The sequence below is a fragment of the Phascolarctos cinereus genome, unplaced genomic scaffold (assembly GCF_003287225.1).
Source record: "Phascolarctos cinereus isolate Bilbo 61053 unplaced genomic scaffold, phaCin_HiC Scaffold_1;HRSCAF=81, whole genome shotgun sequence".
NCBI classification, from domain to species: Eukaryota; Metazoa; Chordata; class Mammalia; order Diprotodontia; family Phascolarctidae; genus Phascolarctos; species Phascolarctos cinereus.
Genome location: NW_027555514.1, coordinates 145,482,399 through 145,505,063, shown reverse-complemented (window position 1 = coordinate 145,505,063; position 22,665 = coordinate 145,482,399). Strand labels below are relative to the sequence as shown.

The following is a 22,665-nucleotide window of genomic DNA, read 5'->3' as shown; positions in this document are numbered from 1 at the left end:
GCTATGACAATGAAGTGGTTTTAAAACTTTTGTCCAATTAAACTATAAACCCATATACCTTAAAGTCATTTCTTGAAGTTATTCTATGTTTATTTACATAAAGAGGAAGTAGGGAGGGGCATTTAACACATGAAAAAAGCAAAATGAAACCAAGGTAAGGATGAAGAAATAATTTTAGTCAAGCCTCACTTAACCAAATCTAGACTAAACTCTCAATGTTTAATTCTCATTCAAAATTCACTCACTTGTCTAAACCTCTAAGTAACCAACATACTCTCTTTCAAATGAACAAGGCTAATTTTATGTCCAGCCACAAAGTAATACCAAAATCCAGTAATTGTTTTAAAAAATAATCTAATTATAGGCCTGGACTAATCAAGTGTTTAAAATGCACATAACTTACATCCAAAGGTTGTAATCCAAAATTTATGAAATTTAGGAAATAAATATAGTAGAAACACTAAACATGTTTGTCTCCTAAAGAGACTACTAAAATCTCTGCTACAAGAAAACATTTAGTTATGTGGCACACAAATTGTTTAAAAATCACAAACAATTTGTAATTAAGTTGTTCATATTCCCCAACCTTGCCCTTAGCATTTTAATTTCAATAAATACTTTTGCTCTAAATTTCCATCCACGACTTGGTGTTTCCTTGAAGCACAAATGCTCCAGTAAGCAGGAAATATTTTCTTTTTAACGATTATGTAACTTCCTTTTCTAAACAATGCTACTACAAGCTAATATCTTAGTGACTTTAAATCAAAATTACCGCAACTGCAAAAAAAATAGGAATGAGACTACTAAACATTCATTTTCAGCAAGGAATGGACATTTTATATCTCAACTTCCAGAGAAAAGCAACTCAGGAATGACTTATCACAGCAACTATAAAACACCAGCTACTTCACGTTAATCCAAAGCAAATACTTGAGTTTCACACCGTTGTTAAATACAATTATGCCGTCCTACTCAAAAAACTTTAAAAAAAAAAAGCACCGGCTGGGGTACGAGCTAAAGAGGTGCAAAGTGTTCGAACTTTGATCAATCTTCCTAATTCTCTCCCACCCCACTGGGGAGAGAAAGCATCAAACACAAGCCTGTGACAGGGGATGAATTCCCCTCAGCTACCAGGGAAAGAAACAACAGCAAGCTCTGTCTAGGGGGGAAAAGTCTTTCTACAAAGACTTCGACAGCACCGCCACCCTCCTCCCCGCAAAAGAAGAACACAACTCAGAACGATCTCTCCACCACCCCCTCAACTCCATTCATTTGCTTCTCATTTCCATTCCACGGGTTACTTTTTGGGTAACCAAAAGAGCTGTTGAAATAGATTTCCAATGCTAGGGGGTAGGGTGGGGTGGGGTGGGGTGAGAGGTGTGGGTGCTCTGAAGTTGTCAGTTCTATCAGAAATAATTTTTAAAAGAAACACCTACATGTTTTCCATTGCAGAGGAGATTTAACAAAGTAATCCACAATCAAGATGGGGTCTGCGTCCCCCCCCCCACAAAAAAAAAGATTATTCTCCCGGACACCTTTCAAAAAAAAAAATCCGGCAAACGTTATCTTCACTGCGGCAGAAGATGCACCAGCGACCGCGACCTGCAGAGAGTCAAACGCAGCCCCACGCGGCTCCAGAAGTAGCAGCAGCCGGAGGATGAACTGGGGCTTTTTAATAACCTATGAAACGCAAGGCTTGGGCCCACCCCCTAGCCTGTCCTACTTTGCAGGAGACTTGCGGCATGCGGGCTGCTTGCTCCCTTCGGAGAGCAAAGGTCTGGAGGCGGGAGAGAGCCAAAATAGAGGAATGAGGGAAGGAGGTGGGAAGAGTCCGGTGAAATCTGCACACTGAACAACGCACCCTGGAGTCTTGAGGAATCAAGAGCCACCCCGAGAAAGAGGGGAACTGGGGGAGGGCCGGCGCGTCGAGCAGGGAGCAACTCCCCGCTCAGGCTCGGTTCTCAAGGGTCCTCCCGGAAAAGGGACGAAAGACGGACGTGCAGAGCGAGCAAGGCTGCCCTCGCTCTAATGCGCAGCGCATCTTCACCTCTCCTGCTGAACGATCTGGGCCTCCTGGCGCTCGCACTCGCGCTCCGGCTCGGGCTCGCGCTCCTCCTCCCGCCTAGGTTCCATCTTGCCTGAGGGCTCCAGCGCCTTGCACTCAGCTCTGCACGCCCGCTCCCAGTAACCGCACCCCCTAAGGACCTGACACTTCTTCACCCAGGCTCCGCTCGCATCGGACCGGCTGGTGGGCCAGAGAGCCAGCAAGCCCAGGCAGCTGCCCAGCCCCCGGAGCCTCAACATAGCATAGCAGCCGTGGCTGCACCTCACCACGACTCTGATTGCTCCTTGCTCCTTGCTCCTTATTCACCCCTGCCGATTGTGACCTTTGTGTCCGCATACCTGGACCTTTACCAAGATGGCCGCTCACGCTGTTTTCCAGCTGCCGAAGCCATCTTGGTAAAGGGGGCTGTCAGTCTATGACCCCCTTATATGGCAAACATTCTACAGTCTTTTGGACAACAGCTGCTGCCACCCAGGCCACCTGTACACCTGCTTTGCTGTTACTTAACGATTGGGACTGCCTCCCACAGAGTCCCAGGGCACTCTAAGTCATCTCCTTTCAGATATAAAAGCAGGATTACTTTGATATTAACTAATTATTAGCTAATAAATAAGATTATCAATCAGATCTGGAAAGGCCCTTTAGAAATCATCCAGTCCAATCTCTTTTTTCATATGAAGAAACTGAGCCCTAGAGAGGCTAAGTGACATACCACAGGTACTTAGTGGATGAGCCAGCATGTGAATGAACTGTGCCATTACCTTCCTGAGAAATTCGCATTATTATTAATACTTAGGTAGACTGACTTCATCAAAGTGGGCATTTCCTCTATCAACGCAAATCAAATGGCTTCCAGATCTATTTTACCTAAATATAGATTCTCTTAGCCGGGAGCTAAGCAGTTAACATCTTCAACTTAGACCAGTTTAATAGTCCTTTAAAATGTGGTGGCAGCTATGCCATAACCCCAGTTGGAAAGAAGAGATATTTCAGTCTGAAGTTTGTGGAGCTCGTGGTGTGAAGTAGATATTAAATATTAATGGCAACAATGTTATTACTCTGGAAATGTTCTACCATTTTAAATAGATGTTGCAACCTCCCAGATCATACAGTTCTTATTTAAATTAATATCTTATTTTTTCTCCTATGTTGTTGAAGCTACAAGGCTGCGCTGTGGCTCTGTGAAATTCCCTTAAAGGACATAAGTTTAAAATTGCCAGAATTGGACTGAACAGCATCTGTGATCCCAGAGGATAATGATAGCTGACATTTATTTATGTTGCACCTTAAATAATACATTTACATTACCTAATTTAATCCTCACAACAACCCTGTCTGTTATTATCTCTATTTTTACAAATGAAGAAACTGGACAGGAGAGTTTGAGGGCTACCTTAATTGTCCGAGGCTGAATCTCGGCTGTAGGTCCTGGCTCTTTCCACCTGCCAACTTTGCTTTCCTTGCCTGAGGCCAAGTGTCTCAAGCGAGGGCAGAGAAGTGTTAGGTTATGGCAGGAAATACAGATACAAAATATAGAGATAACGTCAGGAAGCTGTAAGCCAGTCTGCTTTGTACGTAAAGTAAATATACTTTTCAGTAGTAAAAGCTAGATTTTCCTTATTGTTTGCCCTAATAAGGTTAGTGTCAAGCCCAGGCCTGTCACTTATTACTTGTGTGCCCTTGGACAAATCATTTAATCTCTCTGAGTCTCAGTTTCCTAATCTGGAAAATAAAGGGTTTTGGAATGGATGGTTTATAAATTTCCTTCCAGCTATAAATTTATGATCCTATGATTCCCTAGGCTAGAACTTCACTAATAGCTGGGTATTACTTAACTTATAGTATGCTAAACCCAGGCTGAGTGTGAGTGGAGCTAAGAACTTGCCATCTTGCCACAGGCTCGGAAAGTAATCACAGCACCAGAAATAAAAACTAGATTACTGTTAATGATCATTCACGAACTTTTGAAAAGACACAAATACCCACCACCACTCCAAAAAAGGGGGCAATCTCTAATGAACACAGGCTGACTTTCACACTTATTCCTACCTAACATCACATGCTAGGACAGACTTGTCAAACACTGTGCTCAGTCTGGGCATTAGGAGAGCAGGTGCTTATAAATAAATAAATGGAAAAACCTTAGAAAGAATAGTCTTCCAATTCAGCATTAAAACAAAACTGATTACATAATAAATAGATGCCCAGGGTGGTAAAGTAGATAAAGGGCCTACCCAGAAGTTAGAAAGACTTAGGTTTGTGTCTTGCTTTTCTCCCATAGTATCTGTCGTCACCATGGAAAAGTTTTGTTCATTTTGTTTTAACCTCTAAGTAACTCAGACAGCTTTTAATTCATGTGTTGTTGTTCAGTCATGGCCAACTCTTGTGACCCCATTTATGGTTTTCTTTGCCAAGATACTGAAGTGGTTTGCCATTTCCTTCTCCAGCTCATTTTATAGATGAAGAACTGAGGCAAACAGGGTTAAGTGACTTGTCCAGGGTCACAGCAAGTAAGTGTCTGAGGCCAGATTTGAACTCAGGAAGATGAGTCTTCTTGACTCCAGGCCCAGCACTTTATTCTCTTCAACACCTAGCTGCCCATTCTGATTTATAGAATCATAGATTTGGAGCTGGAAGACTCCAGAGATTATCTAGTCATCTGAGAGTCTGGTAGTGGAAAACACAGTGAGCTAGGTAGCAGCCAGAAGTAGTTTCTTCTAGTGGAAAGGCTACTGAGCTGGAAAGTAAAAAGACCTGGTTCTAGACTTGGCCCTATTTCTAATCAGCTGTGTGATCTCAGACAGATCATTCAACTTCTCTGAATTTCAGCTTCCTCATTTTACAAGTAAGAAAACTGAGCCCCAGATGACCTAAGTGAATCACCATAGTCACCCCTACAAGTTAAGTGACAAAGAAAGGATCTAACTAAACCCAGGTTCTCTGACCCCAAAACCAGTGTGTTTACCAGTAGCTTCTCAAACTCCATTAGAACTCTAAATTACAGACAAGTTGCCAATCTGCTTTAGTTCATGGGTGCTTCAACTAGATGGAAAGTTCCCCATAGAGATGAAATCACAGAACTGGACTAAAAGGGAAAAAAAAAAGTAATAAATGACCATGACATGATGTATACACTTTCCTACACTCCCTGAATAAAAGACCACAGAATTTCTAACCCACACAGCCTATCTACAGAAAAAAAAGGGGGGGGAAGCTTAGGAGTTCTGTTCTGCAGACAATGAAAAGGCATTGTTCTGTGTTACCATTTATATCACCCCCCTATACAAATCGTCTAGCAAGCCCCATTGCATGGTACAGCTTGTACAATGCACTCTCTGCATTTTATTCATGACTGTTTCAGATTGTCACTTGGCTGAATTGGGCCTTGTTTATCCTTTTGTTCCATTCTACAGCTAGCGCACACACTTACCCAGTCCATTAGAAATAATGATTTTTACTTTTCTCTCCCTTCAAAATATTACTTACTTTGAAATGTCTTCCACCAGAAAGGAAAAGATAGAAGTTATACTCCAACAATCTTCTAGGAGTGGTTAGTCACAAATAGGAATAATTTTTTTTGAGAATAGTAATAAATAATGTTAATAAAGCACCAGGCAAGATATTAGTTATTACCGAAATAGTGCATAATTGTAACTTCAGAGGAATTTCATTAAAAGAATGCTGACTGAAGAACTCATATCTTTAGAGAAGTGAGGTCTTTGCCTTCCCTAGGGCTCTTGGCTCAGGAATTTCCATTAAATATGTTATTTATCCCCAGACCAATGAGTGATTGAAACATTTTGATTATCCTTAAAGTTTTATAGATTACTTACGCGCAGAAGCAGTCTAGGAGTTGAAAATACAGTAGCTAGCAACCGGAAAGTAGTTTCTTCTAGTGCAAAACCTCGTGAACTGGAAAGTAAAAGGACCTGGTTCTAGACCTGGCCCTGTTTCTAATCAGCTGTGTGATCTCAGACAGATCATTCACCTTCCCTGAGTTTCAGCTTTCTTATTTATAAAAATGAGAGGGTTGGACAGGAGGTCTTAACCTTTTTTATACAATGGATGCTTTTAGTAGTCTGATGAAGCCCGTGGACCCTTTCTCAGAATAATATTTTTAAATGAATAAAATAAATTTAAAAAAAAACAGGATTACAAAGGAAGTCAATTATATTGAAATAATGATGTAATTTTTTTTTCTCATCCAAGTTCATGTGTCCCTTGAAATTTCTCCATGGACCCCACCCTCAGATACTCCAGGTTAAGAATCCCAGGACTAGAATGATATCTAAAGGCTCTTCCAGCCTTCAAATTTGCTAAGTACCTAACAAGTTTAGAAAAAGCAGAACTATGCTGGCTACCTTTTTATTACCAGTTTTAGCTTCTGACAACAAAGGACAACAAAAACAGCTTTTTAAAGTATGTCTTAGGCAGGAAAGTTAGAATTCAAGAAATACAGCACAGGACTCACAGATGTGTAAATAGGATCCAATTTTCAATATTAATGTGTCCTTCAGGAAAGGCATTATTAAAGTAATACTTTACCAGCCCAACTACCTAATTAATTAATAGTTGGAGAGAGGTGTCCTGAAGAGTCTGCTCCTTGTCATCTTTTTTTTTTAAAGGCAATTGGGGTTAAGTGACTTGCCCAGGGTCACACAGCTAGTAAGTATCAAGTATTTGGTCTGAGGTCACATTTGAACTCAGGTTCTCCTGATTTCAGGGCTATGCTCTATCCACTGCACCACCTAGCCACCCCATGCCCCTTGTCATCTTAAAAGAGAGCAACAACAACATGAGGAAGCAGCTAACAAAAGGAAAGGAAAGCTATAAATGAAAGCTTTTGATGTCACAACAGTAATTCATTCTTCTAGGTGTGAGATCATACTTTCACTATAGCATTTATCAGGAGTAGGAAAAGATAGGCCAAAAAGATGACAGTAATATTTAGTTATGTAAAAAGTAATATCTTCCTCTCAGTGTGTTTACTCTTCTCTTATTTAAAGACTTCAGGGTATTATTCTAAAAATTATAAATATGCAATGTGATCAAACCCAGGAATTATTATCTGAAAAGGAGGATTCTAAATACTTGGGTGGGGGAAGGATGTTATTGTTACCCCAAAATGGTGGCAGAGAAAATTTCGAGTACCAACTCATATGCCTAATTTCTCACCTCTCCAAAATCTTAGGATAATAATCTACATACTTTTCAAGGGCATCCTTGATGAAAGTACGAGAAAGGAACAGGCAGGCTTTCTCAAGTGATATTCTACAGCAGGGCACATTGTTGCCATCATGCCATTGTAAAGTTGTAAAGAATACAAGATCCCACTGTGTTTAGACCAGTTTTAGCTAGGGCTCTTGGTTTTTAAAGGGGATTTTATTGGTAGAACAAAATGCTTCCTTGAAGACCCTGTTCCAACAAATCTTCCATGTATATGCTGAAATTATACAAGATTTCTTGACAGATATAATAGAGAAAATTGTGACAAGCCTGATGACTAATACTGAGCAAGGTATAAAACAGGAAGATATGTGCTCCCCAAAAGATGTTTGCCATTGTCATTGGAGATGTCCAGCATTGAGTCCAGATGCTAGAAAGATTTTGTATACATGTTGAGCTCCTTTTCACAGCTGACATCATGTTAATTGCATCAAATTCCACAAGACTAAGACTTTTAAATGAGATCTATAACGTTGCAAAGGAGTTTAGCTGCAGGAAAAATCTAGTGGATGAAGAATGCCTAGTTTTCAGAATATGATATGTAATTGAATGGACAACCCATAGAGCTGGTACATATATCTGGGACAGACTCTGCAGGTGGACAGTGAATTAGGCCCAGAATTGAATAAGAGCAGGAGGGTGGACTAGATTGTTTTGGGGATACAGCGATAATAAAATAATAGCTAATGTTAGTATAGCACCTACTATGTGCCAGGCACTATGCTAAATGCTTTATGAATATTATCTCATTTCATACCAGTGCTTTTAATAATTCCAAGTTTCTTCCTGAAACAAAAAAAAAAACCTGTCTTTTTAACAACAGTATTCTAATAAGGCTGTATGACTGCAAGTCAAAGAAAGCCACATCCTCAAAAGAACTAAAGTTGTGTAACATCAAAAGAGCAACAGAGAGGCACATGAATAGGCCACACTATATTATTAAGAAAGAATCACACAAGGAAAGTAGCACAAAAGACATTATCAGAGAAAAGTATAACAGGAAGAGAAAGTGGATTGGTCATGTGATGAGAGTGAGAAATAACTGATGAATAGTCCACATGCTTCATTGGATGCCCAGGCTGTATGTAGAGATCTAAAGGCCTCTAGAATGTTAGGAGGACTTCCAGTGGATGATGAACAGGAAAGCATGGACAACAGTCACAAAGAATAGGAAGGTATTGATGGGTGACCGTCTCTATCAGATGTTGTGTGCAGTCTCTGGTAGTGTGTACTATAGAGTAGTAGGTATTAAAAACTTGTTGATTGATTGGAAGGGTTCTCTAAGTTAATGATCCATCAAAGTATTGAAGTAATAATTACATTAAACTTAGTAGCTTTGATTTGTACTTGATGTAACCAGTTTTTCTGAAATCAGTTATAAGGAGGCTACTACATGGATCATTTAGAGGTCCCAAAAACAGAGGAAAGTTTCATAAGACTTAGGGATTGTTTGGGGAATGGCTGAACAGATTATGGTATATGAATGTAATATGACATTATTTTGACATAAAAAATTATGAAAGGGTCGGTTTCAGAGAAATCTAGAAAGACTTGGATGATGCAAAATAATATGTACCATAATGACATTGTAAAGAAAAACAACTTTGAAAGATTTAAGAGTGCTGATCAAAGCAATGACTGACCAGACTCCAGGACCCCAATGATGAAGCATGCTATCTACCTTCTGACAGAAAAGTGATGCACTCAGGGTGTAAATGAGCCATATATTTTTGGACATGGCAAATGTGCAGGTTTGTCTGGGTTGAGTATGCTTATTTATTACAAGTATTGTTTTTCCTTTTGTCAATTAGGGGAATTTGGGGGGAAAAAAGGGAGTTAGGGATAGTGTTACCAACAACAACAACAAAAAGAAATGAAAGAAAAGGGGATCATTGAATTATTTAAAAAAAAACACACAGAAAATAAGGACAGCTTGGAAAGTAACACATTAAATTTATATCCTTTCTAAAAAATTTTTTTGGGTTTGGCGAGGCAGTTGGGGTTAAGTGACTTGCCTAGGGCCACACAGCTAGTAAGTGTCAAATATTTGGTCTGAGACCAGATTCGAATTCAGGTCCTACTGACTCCAGGGGTGGTGCTCTATCTACTATGCCATCTAGCTGCCCCATATCCTTTTTTTTCTTTTTAAAGCAAACTATACATAATGGAGATACATGATTTCACAAATAATCCTCCTTTTTTTGGCTCCACTTTATATATGGAAATATTCTCTCTTCTTATGGTGTTGAATTCAGAAGAAAACAATTTGAATCCCTCTAACTTCTAGAATTCTGTGATTTTATGTGGTACCATAATTCTCTCCTGGCTGTGGTGAGAAGACTATGGTCTAGAGTGGCAAATAGTTTACAATGGAATATACATGGGCAGGAGGGGTTTGCCATAGGATTTTAGAAAGGAGTGGTGCCTAATCTAAATCTAAAAGATTTAAAAGGGTTTCTGGTCTCATCTTTGTAGGTTCTCTCTAGCCATGATGGCAGATCTCAGCTCATCTCTCTAACTTCCACACCAATCTATGTAACTCTCATACTGGTCCTTCAAAAAGTTAACCTCAGGGTATCCACCCAATGTACTAAAGGCCTCTTTTGTTCTCTTAACATCACATTGGTTGGTTATTACTCATTCTTACCATGGGATCACAGATGAACTCATCTTTTTTGATCACATATTCCTTTGCTGTCAACTTTTGCTCTGCTTCTTTTACAGGGTCCCTAATTTGTTATATATTATAGCCTGCCCACCATCACCATATTTTTCTCTATTGTCCTCTGAGTGATACTCATTTTTAATTCATTGGAGACTATTTTTCCATACAAAATCATTCAGTTTCACCCATAGAATAGTGATATTTTGAAAATGAGCCTTTATTTCAGGAAGAAGTCTGAGCTTATTAGAGGAGAACGATTGATTAACAATTTGTACTACTGTCCAAGATATATCTACCACCAAACAAGCTCCATAGTCAATCATGTAACTGGATGTCTTAATATGGTCACTAAACTTTAAGCTATATAGACTAAAATATCCTAGCCTTCTGAGAAATTATCTGCTGCTCCTCAACAGATGGTAGCAAAAATAATCCTAAGCAAATCTGTTATTAGACACCAGCAGAGGCAGCCGGTAGGGATGATATTACAGCCAGCAGAGGGTGGGAGAGTGTGGCACAGTGACATTCTTGGAGGACGTCAGTAGCTCTGTGGGTCAGAGCTTAGCCATGCCTGTGCCCTGGTAACAGAACTTGAATGGTCTTCCCTATGTGCCTGTTGTTGTTATTGTTTTTGATCCCATTTGGTGTTTTCTTGGCAGAGACAATGAAGTAGTTCGCCATTTCCTTCTCTAGCTCTTTTTATCGATAAGGAAACTGAGGCAAACAAGTTTAAGCTAAGTAAGTATCTGAAACTGGATTTGAACTCGGGACTTCTTGGCTCCAGGCTTGGCAGCCTATCCACTACACCACCTGGCTGTGCTTCATATGTGCCTAGGCCATATATGTTTCCTCTGTGTGTGCTCTGGTGGTGTAACAGCCAGTGGGAAACTATATTCTTATGGGTATGATTACAGGGTGGGGAAAACATCACTTATTTTGCTACACTGTTTGATTAAATGTTTTTGCTTTGAACCCCCTTTTTCTTTTTGATTCACTTATAAAAGTTAACAAGTCAGTGGCAGGCTCAAGTGGGTTCAAACTTTCTAGCAGGCATGCATGTTGGAAGAGCTCAAGGTGCGACAATCACATACTGAGTCATAAAGAAATTATAGGTAAATATAGAGAAGCAGATATTTTATATACTATTATTTCAATCAATCAATCAAAGCTTTTATTACTTACTTAAGTAGATGTCAAGCTTTTTGCCTGACTGAGGAATATAATATCAAAAATAAAATAGTCTCTGCCATCAATAAGCTTCTATTCTATTAGAGGAGACAACCTGTATATAGATAAGTATTGGCAAGAATATATGCAAATAATAAATGGCAGATTGTGTGGTGGTGAGTAATGGTGCCTTAGGGAATCAGGAAAAGCCATGGAGAAGATGTCACTTGAGCAGAGTTTTGAAGGATACACAGGATTCTAAGAGGCAAGGTGAGGTGAGAGTACATGCCAGGCATGGGAGAACACCCTACAACACCCATGTAAATGCAAAGGCACAGAGACAGAAGAGGGTATTTCCTGTGTGAGGATTGGAAGCAGACCGCCTTGGCTATAACATAGAATATAGAAAAAGGAGTATAGCATAATAATGTTGGAAAGGTAGGTTGGGGCCAGGTTCTGAAAGGCTTCAAGAGCTAAACAGAAGCTTATATTTGATCCTACAGGTAATAGGGAGCTATGGGAGTTTATTGAGTTATGGAGTGACAGACTTATAAATACAATTCAGGAAAACCACTTTGGTGGCTACATAAAATATGAATTGATAATTAGGAGGCTAGGAGAAAAGTAATGAGAATCTGATCTAGAGGGGTACCCATGGAAAAGAGAAAAGGGCACAGATGTGAGAGAGATAGTATAGAAACAGAAATGATAAAATTTGGCAACTGACCAGATGTGTGGCGAAGAACATTGAGGAATCAAGGAAAATGTGAAGGTTGAAAATCTGTTTGACTTCTCAACAAAAATAGTGTAGTACAGAAGTAGGGTGTGCTTAGGGGAAGGGTAATGGATTCAGTTCTAGGCATGTTGAGTTTGAGATGCATACACAACATGCAATTAAAATGTCTGACAGACATTTGGAGATTCATGACTGATGCTCAGGAGAGTGGTTGGAATTGGCAAAAGAATGTCTGATTCCATATAAATACTCTGCAACTTTGCATATCAGGAACAAGATACCTTATTCTACCTTGGATAAAATGCAGAAAATACATAAATAACTTATAAAACCTTGATAGCATTCTCCTTCACTCTTTTGAGAGTTGCACCTTTCCCCACAAGGCTTATAGACTTATAGTGACAGCTAGTGTATTATATACTCCCTTTGGAAATGAACTTGGGATTGCTAGAGAGGCAACCCCTTCCCAACATTCCAGTGAGATTCTCTAGAAGCCATATAGTCCTTCACCTTTATGGTACTACCCTAAAGACTTAGACTATCACCAGAAGTAAAATAAACATGGAGTTACCAGACTGGCAACCCCTCAACATTCTGATGAGTTCCCCTTTCTCCTCTTCATGTATCCATAGAGGCATCCAGTCCTATGGAAGAGAAATTTACTTGAACTGGTAAAGAAGCAACTGTATTTCCACTGGACCTGCACTGTCCAAATAACTCATGGTAGTAGGGGAGTCCCAAGTCCAGGGTTTTGGTTGTTGTTATTTTGTTCTCCCAGTGTCATGTCTGTTTTTACCTTGCTGATCCTCTAGCTGATGGGGGAGAGAAGGGAGAGAAGAGGCCGGGGACTTTTAAAATTCTCCTTTCTCCAAGATGTTGGTGCTAGATCAGGAATTCCCTTGTCTCTCATTAGAAGGCCTGATTATGTACCCGAGAACTTGGGTTTGACATAAGGCTAAATTTAAAACTGGCTCTACTCAGGGGCTCTCTTCTCTCTTTAGAATGAACCGCTTTGGTTCTCTGGTGAAGTCTATGAACCCCTTCTCAGCATGTTTTTAAATACATAAAAGAAAATGCGTAGTATTGCAAAGGAAGCCAATTACATTAAAATATAGTTATCAAAATATTTTTTAGGGGGCAGCTAGGTGGCACAGTGGATAGAGCACCTGAGTTCAAATCCGGCCTCAGACACATAACACTTACTAGCTGTGTGACCCTGGGCAAGTCACTTAACCCCATTGCCTAGCCAAAAACAAAACAAAACATAACAAACAAAATATTTTTAAAATGCAGTTAACACAAACATTAAAAAAAGCTCACAGACTCCAGGTTTGAGAACCCTTGCTGTAGAAATCTAGAGTTTAGGAACTCCAAAAACTTGGCCTCCTGATTCCTCTTTCCCGAGATCAGGTAGTTGAGAGCATGTATAACCATCATTTGACTTTGTCACTGTCTGCCCAGGGCTAAGTCCAGGACTCAAAGTCCAGGAATTCAAGTTCTAAGAACTCCCAGTTCTCTACCACTGCCCCATTGGCTATCAGTTTTAGGATGAAAAGTTGCCATCTCGGGGGCTAAACAGTTTTCGGGGAATGGTAAATAAGTCTCCGGGGAAGGGGAAGGAAATGGCATTGCACAAATACATGCATACCCTTCCCTGGAATCCAAAGTGCATTCTAGTTGTAGCTTCATCCCACAATTGTTTGATAAGCCAATTCGTCCTCAGTTAGCAAGATGTAATCAATGTCCCAAACAAAGGTTTACTTCTTCATAAACTAATACAATTAAGTATCTCCCTTGATCAACGCTCTACCTTTGTCATATCCTGGGGCTTGATGCAATTAATAGAACGTCATCTGCAAAATGGAAGGCCTCACTATCAATAAGAATACCCTCTTCCACTCATATCATGGAGGACATCCTCCATAATAATTACTTGCCCTTGATTCCATGCATCTTTTTATAATCTAAGTTAACTGGTAAGTTCTGTGTATATTTCCATTGATCTATTTAGAAAACTCCTGATTCTTCTCAGCAAAATTGTTTCCTTTTATTCTTTCACAATTTCATTCTTCAGTTTCCCATCCCTTCCTGTGTTAATTTTTTCCTGTAGAATTTTAGGCCATGAGATACTACCTATGCTTCCTCCAAACTCTTGGAAATCTGCTTTCCCAAAACCTAGTGTGCCTGACAGACTATATATGACTGGTTTTCTGTTCTACATCATAAATTCTGGGAAGAAATGGTCACTTCCCCTAAATTTGCTATCAGTTTCACTCCAACAACTTGTCCCTCCTTGTTAGGGAGAATCAGATTCAGAAAAGAATTTTCCCCCTTGTTGCTTCCTCCACTTCTTAAAGATGAATTTAATATTAAGGCAAGTAAAAAAAAAATATTAACTCCTCTACATTTTGTCAGAGACAGAAATCTAGTAGTTGTCTGGGCATTTTATCACTACTATAATATAACTATGCCAGGCTTGTGATCTATCGATCAAAGTCCTCACCTATTTCCTTGTTGAAGATTACTTGAAGGAAACCAACAGGCTTTAGCAAATTACATATTCCACATCTGAGGGAGAGAATGGGAGCCCCTAGCCTCTGACTCCATTGCCACTATACTTTCCACTCAATCACACTGTCTCCCTTGAGATTTCACCGCCACATTTGTGCAACTTCACAAACACACATATCTTTATGAACACAAAAATAACTAAAAGGTGTGGAAAAAACAAGGTTCGGTGGTATCAATTGTTGATTATGCATGTATGTACATATGTTGTCATATAGTTATATCAATATCTAAAGTATACATATTTATTCAGTGCATATTTGTATGAGACATTTTATATTTATGCATACATGCTTTACATATTGAAATATGTACTTTATATGTATATATATGACATAAATAATTTAAAAGCATTTGCTTCACTATAACAGAAGGGAGAATCAATGTCTCTTCTCCAACAGCCTTCAATGTATATTTGTGATTATATAAGATTCTCTAATATGTGAAAGAGTAGTGATTCTACTTAAATCATTTTAGCAAGCATTTATTAAGCATGGTCCCATGCTAGTAACTGGGAATATGGAAACAAAAGCACAACAGCCTGTGCCTTGTAAAGAGTTTACATTCTACAGAAGGATAGATTAGGTACAAAGGTAAGTAAATACAAGGTAATTTGAGAAGATAGAAAGTGCATTATCAACTGCGGAGGGGAGTGGTTAGGAGAACCAGGGAAGGCTGAACCTTGAAGGAAAATAATGATTCTGTGAGGAAGAGAATGTGAAAGGATTGCATTCCAGGCTTGTGAAGATGCATGGATGTTGGCAGTGGAAATATCAAGGGAGGTAATGTGTTATAGTGGAAAGTACCCAGGCCCTGGCGTCAGAAGATCTGGGTTCCCATTCTCTCTCTATGCTTACTAACTTTGGACAAGTCATGTAACATTTCTGGGCCTCAGCTTTGTCGCTCATAGAATGAAGGGGGTGGAACTGATAGCCTCTGAGGCCTCTTCTAACTTTAAATCCGTGATCCTACTCCAGTTTGGATATAACATCAAGAGATAGGGAGTAATGTGAAATGTAGCTAGAGAGGAATATCAGATTTGGTTATAGAAGGTCTCTTACAGAAGGATGATGTGGTATATAGTTGCCGTTTTGTTTTGCCTGTCTAGGTCATGTATATCCACATGAGTCTGTCCAAATGTTGCTTACATGGGGAGAAAGAATAAATATGTCCTGTCCTGAACTCTTCTCCAAGGAAGACTTTGATTCCTACTAGGAAGGAAAGCAGGAGATTGGGGCCAAGGCTGGCCACTTTGCTTTCCACAGAGAGAGGGGAAACCAGGTTAGGATGATATCTTTCTACTCCCTTAAATATTGTTAGACTAGGAGAAATAAATTTTAGGTTCAGACTACACTCTTAATTACTATGCCTTAATAGGTATAGTAGGAGAGGGGAGCCCCAAGCCATATATATATCCAGGACTTGACTCCCTACAACATACCAGTTTCACAATAAAGACACATAAATAGAAAATAAACCTATTTATCTAACTTGATAGCAAAATAGAAATCAGAGAAAGCATGCATTAAGAGAATGGATACCAGACAATACACAGAATGAATGAGCTATCACATCCGAAGTGAGATGACTCAGTTCAACCAAGAGAGAAAGTCCAGCTCTCACCCCAGGGGAAATTCCCCATAGTCTTTAGTGTAGGGAAATGAAATTAGGAACATGATAGAGATTACCAGTTCCTCTGCACGTTGACTTCTTCTCAGAGGTGTTCTTTCCCTTTATGGACCTGAAAAGAGATTGGAAAGTCATATATTCTCTCTTCAAGTTGGAAACTAGAAGAACCACATCTTTTTCCAGCTTTCACCGACTGTGCATGCCCCCTTGAAGGCCCAGGGCAGTGGTCAATCTATCTCGGCCACATACAACTGGCCCTTGGAGCTAAAGGTTACGGTATAAAAGGGTACAGTGCAATGAGGGTTCAGTCCTGGCAGTCTGCACATTCTTTGGGTTTGCTTCTCAAAGTGCTGTGATGAAGGGAGGGTAACAACCAGAATTATGCTGTATACACAACACATTTTTAAAGTTTAATCTGTGTCATTAACATTTTCTTTATCACTTTCTTAAATCTAGATAATCTCTCCCTCTCTCTCACTCTTCTTCTTCATGCTCACATATTTTTAGAAGAAAAAAGGGAAACGAATAGGAGAAGGGGAGCTTAGCAACAAAGGACTTCAATTTAGTGAAGTAAATAAAAATAAAAGTCCTCCCCCTCAAAATTCCATCCCTGGTTCCCAGGAAAGGGCCTTTAATAGATCCATCCCACTGGAGGAAGAGTGAATTTGGCCTTAGAGAAACTTAGCCATGGGTAAAAAAAAAAAAATCTCCGTCTTCTCTTTCCTCTCCCTCCAAAGGAAGGGCTTTAATTAAGGTCAATCTTAGAAAGAAGAGTGAATCTGGAAGGAAAGAGCACAGGCTGAAGGAAGCAGCTCTAACTTAGTCTGACCCCTAAGGAAACATGAGTCTGGGTAAAGGAATGACCATGTGGTAAAGGAAGGGACTGAGTAGCCAAAAAAAGGGCTTCAACTTGATCTGATCCCCTGGGGAGATCTAGAACTCAGCTCCTGAAGCCTTGGCACCAAAAAATGAGTAAACAAACAAACAAACAAAAAAAAGGACTCATGTTGCTAGGGATGCACAAGACACTATCCAGAAGGAGACAATGACTCAAAAATACCTACAATCAAATCCTCAAAGGAAAAACAGCTTGCCTAGAAGAATAATTAGGCAGCTAGGTGGAGCAGTGGATAGAGCACCGGGCCTGAAGTCAAGAAGACTTGAGTTTAAACCCAGCCTCAGACAATTACTAGCTGTGCGAACCTGGTCACTTAACCCTGTTTGCCTCAGTTCCTAATCTGTTAAAACGAGCTGGAGAAGGAAATGGCAAACCACTCCAGTATCTTTGCCAAGAAAACCTCAAATGAGATCACAAAGAGTTGGATGTGACTGAAATGACTGAACAACAACAAAAAAGAATAATTAGATTTCCTAGAAGAAATTATGTAAGAGATTTTTTTTGTTTTATTTTCAAATGAAATTATGAAAGAAATGACAACTATGGTGGAGTGACTTGGAAAAAAGAATTAATAGCTTAACACAAGAAGTGCAAAAGCTTTTCCTAGTAATGGACTACCTGAAAATTAGAATGGACCCATAGGAGTTAATGAATCCGGGAGACAAGAAATATTTAAGCAAAGCCAAAGGACTGAAAAAATAGAAGAAAATATAATCTCTTTCATATCAGAAACAATTGACTTGCAAAATAGATCAAGAAGAGGTAACTCAAAAATTATTGGACTACCTGAAATCCATGACCAAAAAATGAACTTTATTATCATATGTGAAGAAATCATTAAAGAAAATTACCCAGACATTAGAACAAAAGGGCAGTATGAAAACAGAAAGAATACACTAATTACCTCCTGAAAGAAATTCCAAAATGAAAATTCCCTGGAATTTCATTGACAAAATCCAGAGCTTCCAGATCAAAGGGAAAAAAAAACTGCCAGCAACTAGAATATAAAAATTCAAATGTCAAGGAACCACAATTGGGTCACATTCGATTTACCAACTACCACACTTAAGTAGAAGAAGTGGTATGTTATATTCTAAAAGTCAATTCTGAATGATCAAACCTTTATTACACACTCGTTATGTGCCAGACTTGTTGACTTGATGTGTTATTTCAAAAGATAAAAGATATGGGTTTACGACTAAGAATAACTTAACCAGTAAAAATGAATATAAACAGGGGTAGCTAGGTGGCACAGTGGATAGAGCATCGGCCCTGAAGTCAGGAGGACCTGAGTTCAAATCCAGCCTCACACCAAACACTTGACACATACTAGCTATGTGACCCTGGGCAAGTCACTTAACCCCAATTGCCTTAAAAAAAATGAATATAAAGCTACGAGGGAAAAAATGGACCTTCAGTGAAACAGAGGACTTTCAGTCTTCCTGAAAAAAACACAGATCTGAAATGGAACTTTGAAATGCAAATACAGAAATCAAAAGAAAAATCAAGAGATAAATACAAGTGATCAATCAGAAGCTTTATAAAGATGAGCTCTTTATATTCTAATAGGGGAGGAGGGATGATACAATAGCTCTTTCAGAATCCTAGTGATATAAGTGATCATAGAGGTAGTCAAATGAGCCAGAAGACATAGAAATAGTTTTTGATACATATTGACAATGCTGAAAGAGGAAAGAAATGGGGAATTGAGGGAAAGGATATACTAAAGATAAAAATGGGAGGAAGTATAAGGGAACCTATCATCTCATACAATCAGGGTATGCAATTAGAAATATATACAAATGTGAGTGAGAGTAGTGGTGTTGCATGCATCACTTGAATGACACTTTTCATCTAAACTGCTTAAAAGAGAGCAGACAACATAGACAAAAACATATATATAAAGTGTGGGATGGTATATATTTAATTCAGCAAGGATGCAAGAAGAAAGAGGAAGAGAGGAAAAGAAGTGTATAATATGGAGGATAAATTTAGAGAGGGATTAATCATAAGTGAAACAAACTCTGAGCTTGGAAAGAGGATCATAAAGAGGGAATGAAAGAGAGAAAGAAAGGGAGAAAGAAAGAAAGAAAGAAAGAAAGAAAGAAAGAAAGAAAGAAAGAAGAAAGGAAGGAAGGAAGGAAGGAAGGAAGGAAGGAAGGAAGGAAGAAAGAAAGAAAGAAAGAAAGAAAGAAAGAAAGAAAGAAAGAAAGAAAGAAAGAAAGAAAGAAAGAAAGAAAGAAAGGAAGAAAGGAAGAAAGAAAGAAGGAAGGAAGGAAGGAAGGAAGGAAGGAAGGAAGGAAGGAAGGAAGGAAGGAAGGAAGAAAGAAATGTAAAAATCTATGTTAAAAAGGGAGTAGAGGGGCAGCTAGGTGGCACAGTGGATAGAATACCAGCCCTGGATTCAGGGGGACCAGAGTTAAAATCCAGCCTCAGACACATAACACTTACTAACTGTGTGACCCTGGGCAAGTCACTTAACCCCATTGCCTAACCAAAAAAAAAAAAAGGAAATAGAGAGTAAAGAGAAGGAAAAATACAAGAGAATAGGATAGAAGGGAATAAACAATTAATTATCAAAACTGTGAATGTGATTTAGAACCCATAAAATGGAAAATAGCAGAAGGGGTTGAAAAGTAAAATCCAACAATATACTGTTTACACTTGAAACATAAAGATTCACACAAAGTTAAAATAAGATGTTAGAGCAAAATCTATCATAGCTCAGCTGAACACACACAAAAAAACCAGGAGTTGCAATTATGATTTCAGACAAGTCAACAGCAAAAAAAGATTCAATTAAAAGAGATAAACAGCAAAACTACGTTTTACTAAAAGCTACCATAGATAAGGAATTAATTTCACTACATGCACCAAATGACATTACATCTAAATAATAAAGAAAAGCTAAATGAATTACAAAGAGAAATAAATAGTAAACATACAGTAGAAGGGGACCTCAATGTTTTGGAACCTAGATAAATCTAACCCCCCACGGGTGTGAATAGGCTAGAAGGATGAGTCAGAACTAAGAAGTGAAATTTCAAAGGTATAAATGGGAAGTCTTACATTCGGTTTACAAAATCAGCTAGGGTAAACATCACCATACCAGAGGTGATAGGAAAAGTAAATAAGACTTTTAGTTGACTGCCAACTCAATGTATCAACAGTGTGAAGTGGCAACCAAAAAAAAAAGAAAAAGAAAGAAAGAAGAAAGAGGCTTATTTGATCTTAAGCTATATAATAGATGTATAGTGTCTAGAATAAAGGAAGCAATATTTCTCTGACCAGAACACATCTAGAATATTGTGTTCAGCATTGGGTGACACTTTTGCAAGGACAGTGTAAGCTGAGGAGGATGAAAAAGTGAGAGTCAATCAATGAACAAATACTTATTAAGCACCCACTATGTAGCAGACACTGCTAAGAGGCAAGAGCCAGTCCCTGCCCTCGAGGACCTCACAATCTAATGGAGGAGACAGCATGCAAACAAATGTGTATAAACAAGCTGTCCACAGGATGCAGAGAAATGATTAATGGAGAGAAAGCACTCAGATTAAGAGGGGTTGGGAAAGTCTTCCTGTAGAAGATGAGAGTTTAGTTAGGACTTAGAGGAAGCCAAAGAAGCCTGGAGGTAGAGTTGAGTAGGGAGAGTATGAGAGATGAAATGTCTTGTTCATGGAATAGCAAAAAGACCAGTGTTACTGAACTGAAGAAGTATATGGCAGAGAGTAAGGTTTACGTAAGAAGACTGAAAAGGTAGAAGGGGTTAGATTATGAAAGATTTGAACACCAAACAAAAGATTTTGTGTTTGATCTTGGAGGTGATAAGGAGCTCCTGGAGCTTATGGAGGAAGATAGTGACATGGCTGGACCTGTGCTTTAGGAAAATCACTTAGTGGATGAATAGAGGATGGATTGGAGTTGGGAGAGAGTTGAGGCAGGCAAACCCACCAGCAGGCTATTGCAATAGTGCAGGCATAAGATAATCAGGACCTGCACCAGAGTAGTGGTAGTGGCAGAGGAGGGAAGCGGATGTAGTCCAGCAATGCTGCAAGGATGGATGAGAGATAGTGAGGAGTCTAGGATGATTCTTAGGTCGTGAGCCTGAGGGACTGGGAGAATGGTGTTGCCATCTACAGCAAAAGGTAAGGTAGGAGGTAGGGAGGGTTTAGGGGAAAAGATGAGTTTGGTTTTGTAAAAGGTTTTTTAAACCTTAGCATTTCAGACTGAATCTTTCCTTTTATTAATTACCAAAAAAAAATTTCTAATGAATTTTAATCATCCAGCAATATAAGTGTCATTTCGGTAGTATTATGATGAAGAAAAAAGAAGAATTTTTGTACTTTCCCCAAATTAATCAAATAAGAAATCACCAAGAGGGTGGCATAAATTGATTATCTGATATTTGGTAAATAAGTACATGCTTCAGGCAAGCTTTTAGTCAAAGTGGTTACTGTTTGTAAAAAAAAAAAATTAATAAAGCCTTCTGGATATGATTACATTCCATAAATATCCTTGACAGAATTAGCAGAACCATTCATTAGATTATTTCAGGTGCCCTAATGTGACTTTGGGGTTGGTATTTAGAAGTCCATTTAGTCTCTGGGCCCCCAAACTCTTTAGGGGCTGTTTTTAAAACATGAGGCATAGTGGAAAGAGTGGTAGGTAGATATCAAGGTATCTGAGATCTAGTCCTAGCTCAGCCACTAGCAAGTTGTGTGACTTGAATTATTTCACCTCTCTTAAGTGACCATTTTCCTTGTCTGTATGTAACGTAATGGACTTTCAGGGCCCTGAATCTCTGACTGTGAGTTATGACTAACCATATTTCACTGTTCCATATTTCATTTCAGGATCATTGGGTCCTTCCATGTCTAAGAGCCCAGTATCTGATGATAATTGGAGTATGGGGGCAGGAATACATAATATTAGTCTGATTTGCATAGTAGTTATTGTCCAGGCTATGCTCAAATTATCACTGGGAGGTCATTACCCTCTCATACTGACCTTAAAGACCAGTCTTTAAGTGGTGTTGTCAGTATAAATTTTCTGGGATCACAGGATTATTTTTATCAGAAATTCTGAAATGATATGGGTGGCCGCCAGCCACAAACCTCTGCCAGAGCTTTGAGCCCTTCTGTGGCTCTGGGCAGAAGCAACACAGTTCAGAATTAGATACTTGCTAGCTGACTGCTCTTTGTACTTCTGGATCTTTCTGTGTAAATAAATAATACATTGATACTATTACCTTCATCCACTTTTCCTTTCTAGGCATCCACATTTGCCATTCTTTATTCCAGGAATGTTCTCCATTTTCAAATACTCTAGGTGTCTTCCTTCTCTTGTTACAAAGACCAGAATTCTGGCTTGTTTAGGTATCTATTTTTACCCTACTAAAAGAGTGACCAACTCTTACCCTTCATAATTCTAACACTAAAGACTCCATACAATGTAAATCTTTTTCAGTCATGCATCATCTTCTGTGATGTACATTTTCATCCTCTGTGATGTATGTGTCGTATTGTTCTTTTATGCTGTATCTCCGTATCACTTTAGAACTTAGTACATAAGCATCTGGAGGTCTGGTACCAAGATAGTTTGCTTGTGTTGTATAGTGACTAGCTCAATGCCATAGGCAGCTACTTGGTAATTAATGCAAAATTCCTGAAACCTTAGCTACTAGGATGGATCTATGATCTTATCCAGCA

The 22,665-nt window shown here is 39.0% G+C and overlaps 1 protein-coding gene across 4 annotated transcripts in view; it reads right to left on the bottom strand.

The window, feature by feature from the left end:
• NAPEPLD (N-acyl phosphatidylethanolamine phospholipase D) overlaps positions 1 to 22,379 on the bottom strand; it is a 93,227-nt gene extending 70,848 nt beyond the window's left edge. The window contains exons 1-2 of one of the 4 annotated variants that reach the window (XM_020984524.2): positions 22,206 to 22,379; positions 16,116 to 16,168 (exon numbers count right to left, since the gene is read on the bottom strand). Coding sequence is in view for 2 of the 4 variants with exons in the window: in XM_020984522.2 (XP_020840181.1) it covers positions 2,048 to 2,304 (257 nt within the window). In the remaining 2 variants the exon portion in view is untranslated. Of the gene's footprint in view, positions 1 to 1,436; positions 2,440 to 16,115; positions 16,169 to 22,205 lie in introns of those variants that run through there. The other 3 variants (XM_020984522.2, XM_020984523.2, XM_020984527.2) reach the window with 3 other exon arrangements.
• Positions 22,380 to 22,665: the final 286 nt, after the last annotated feature.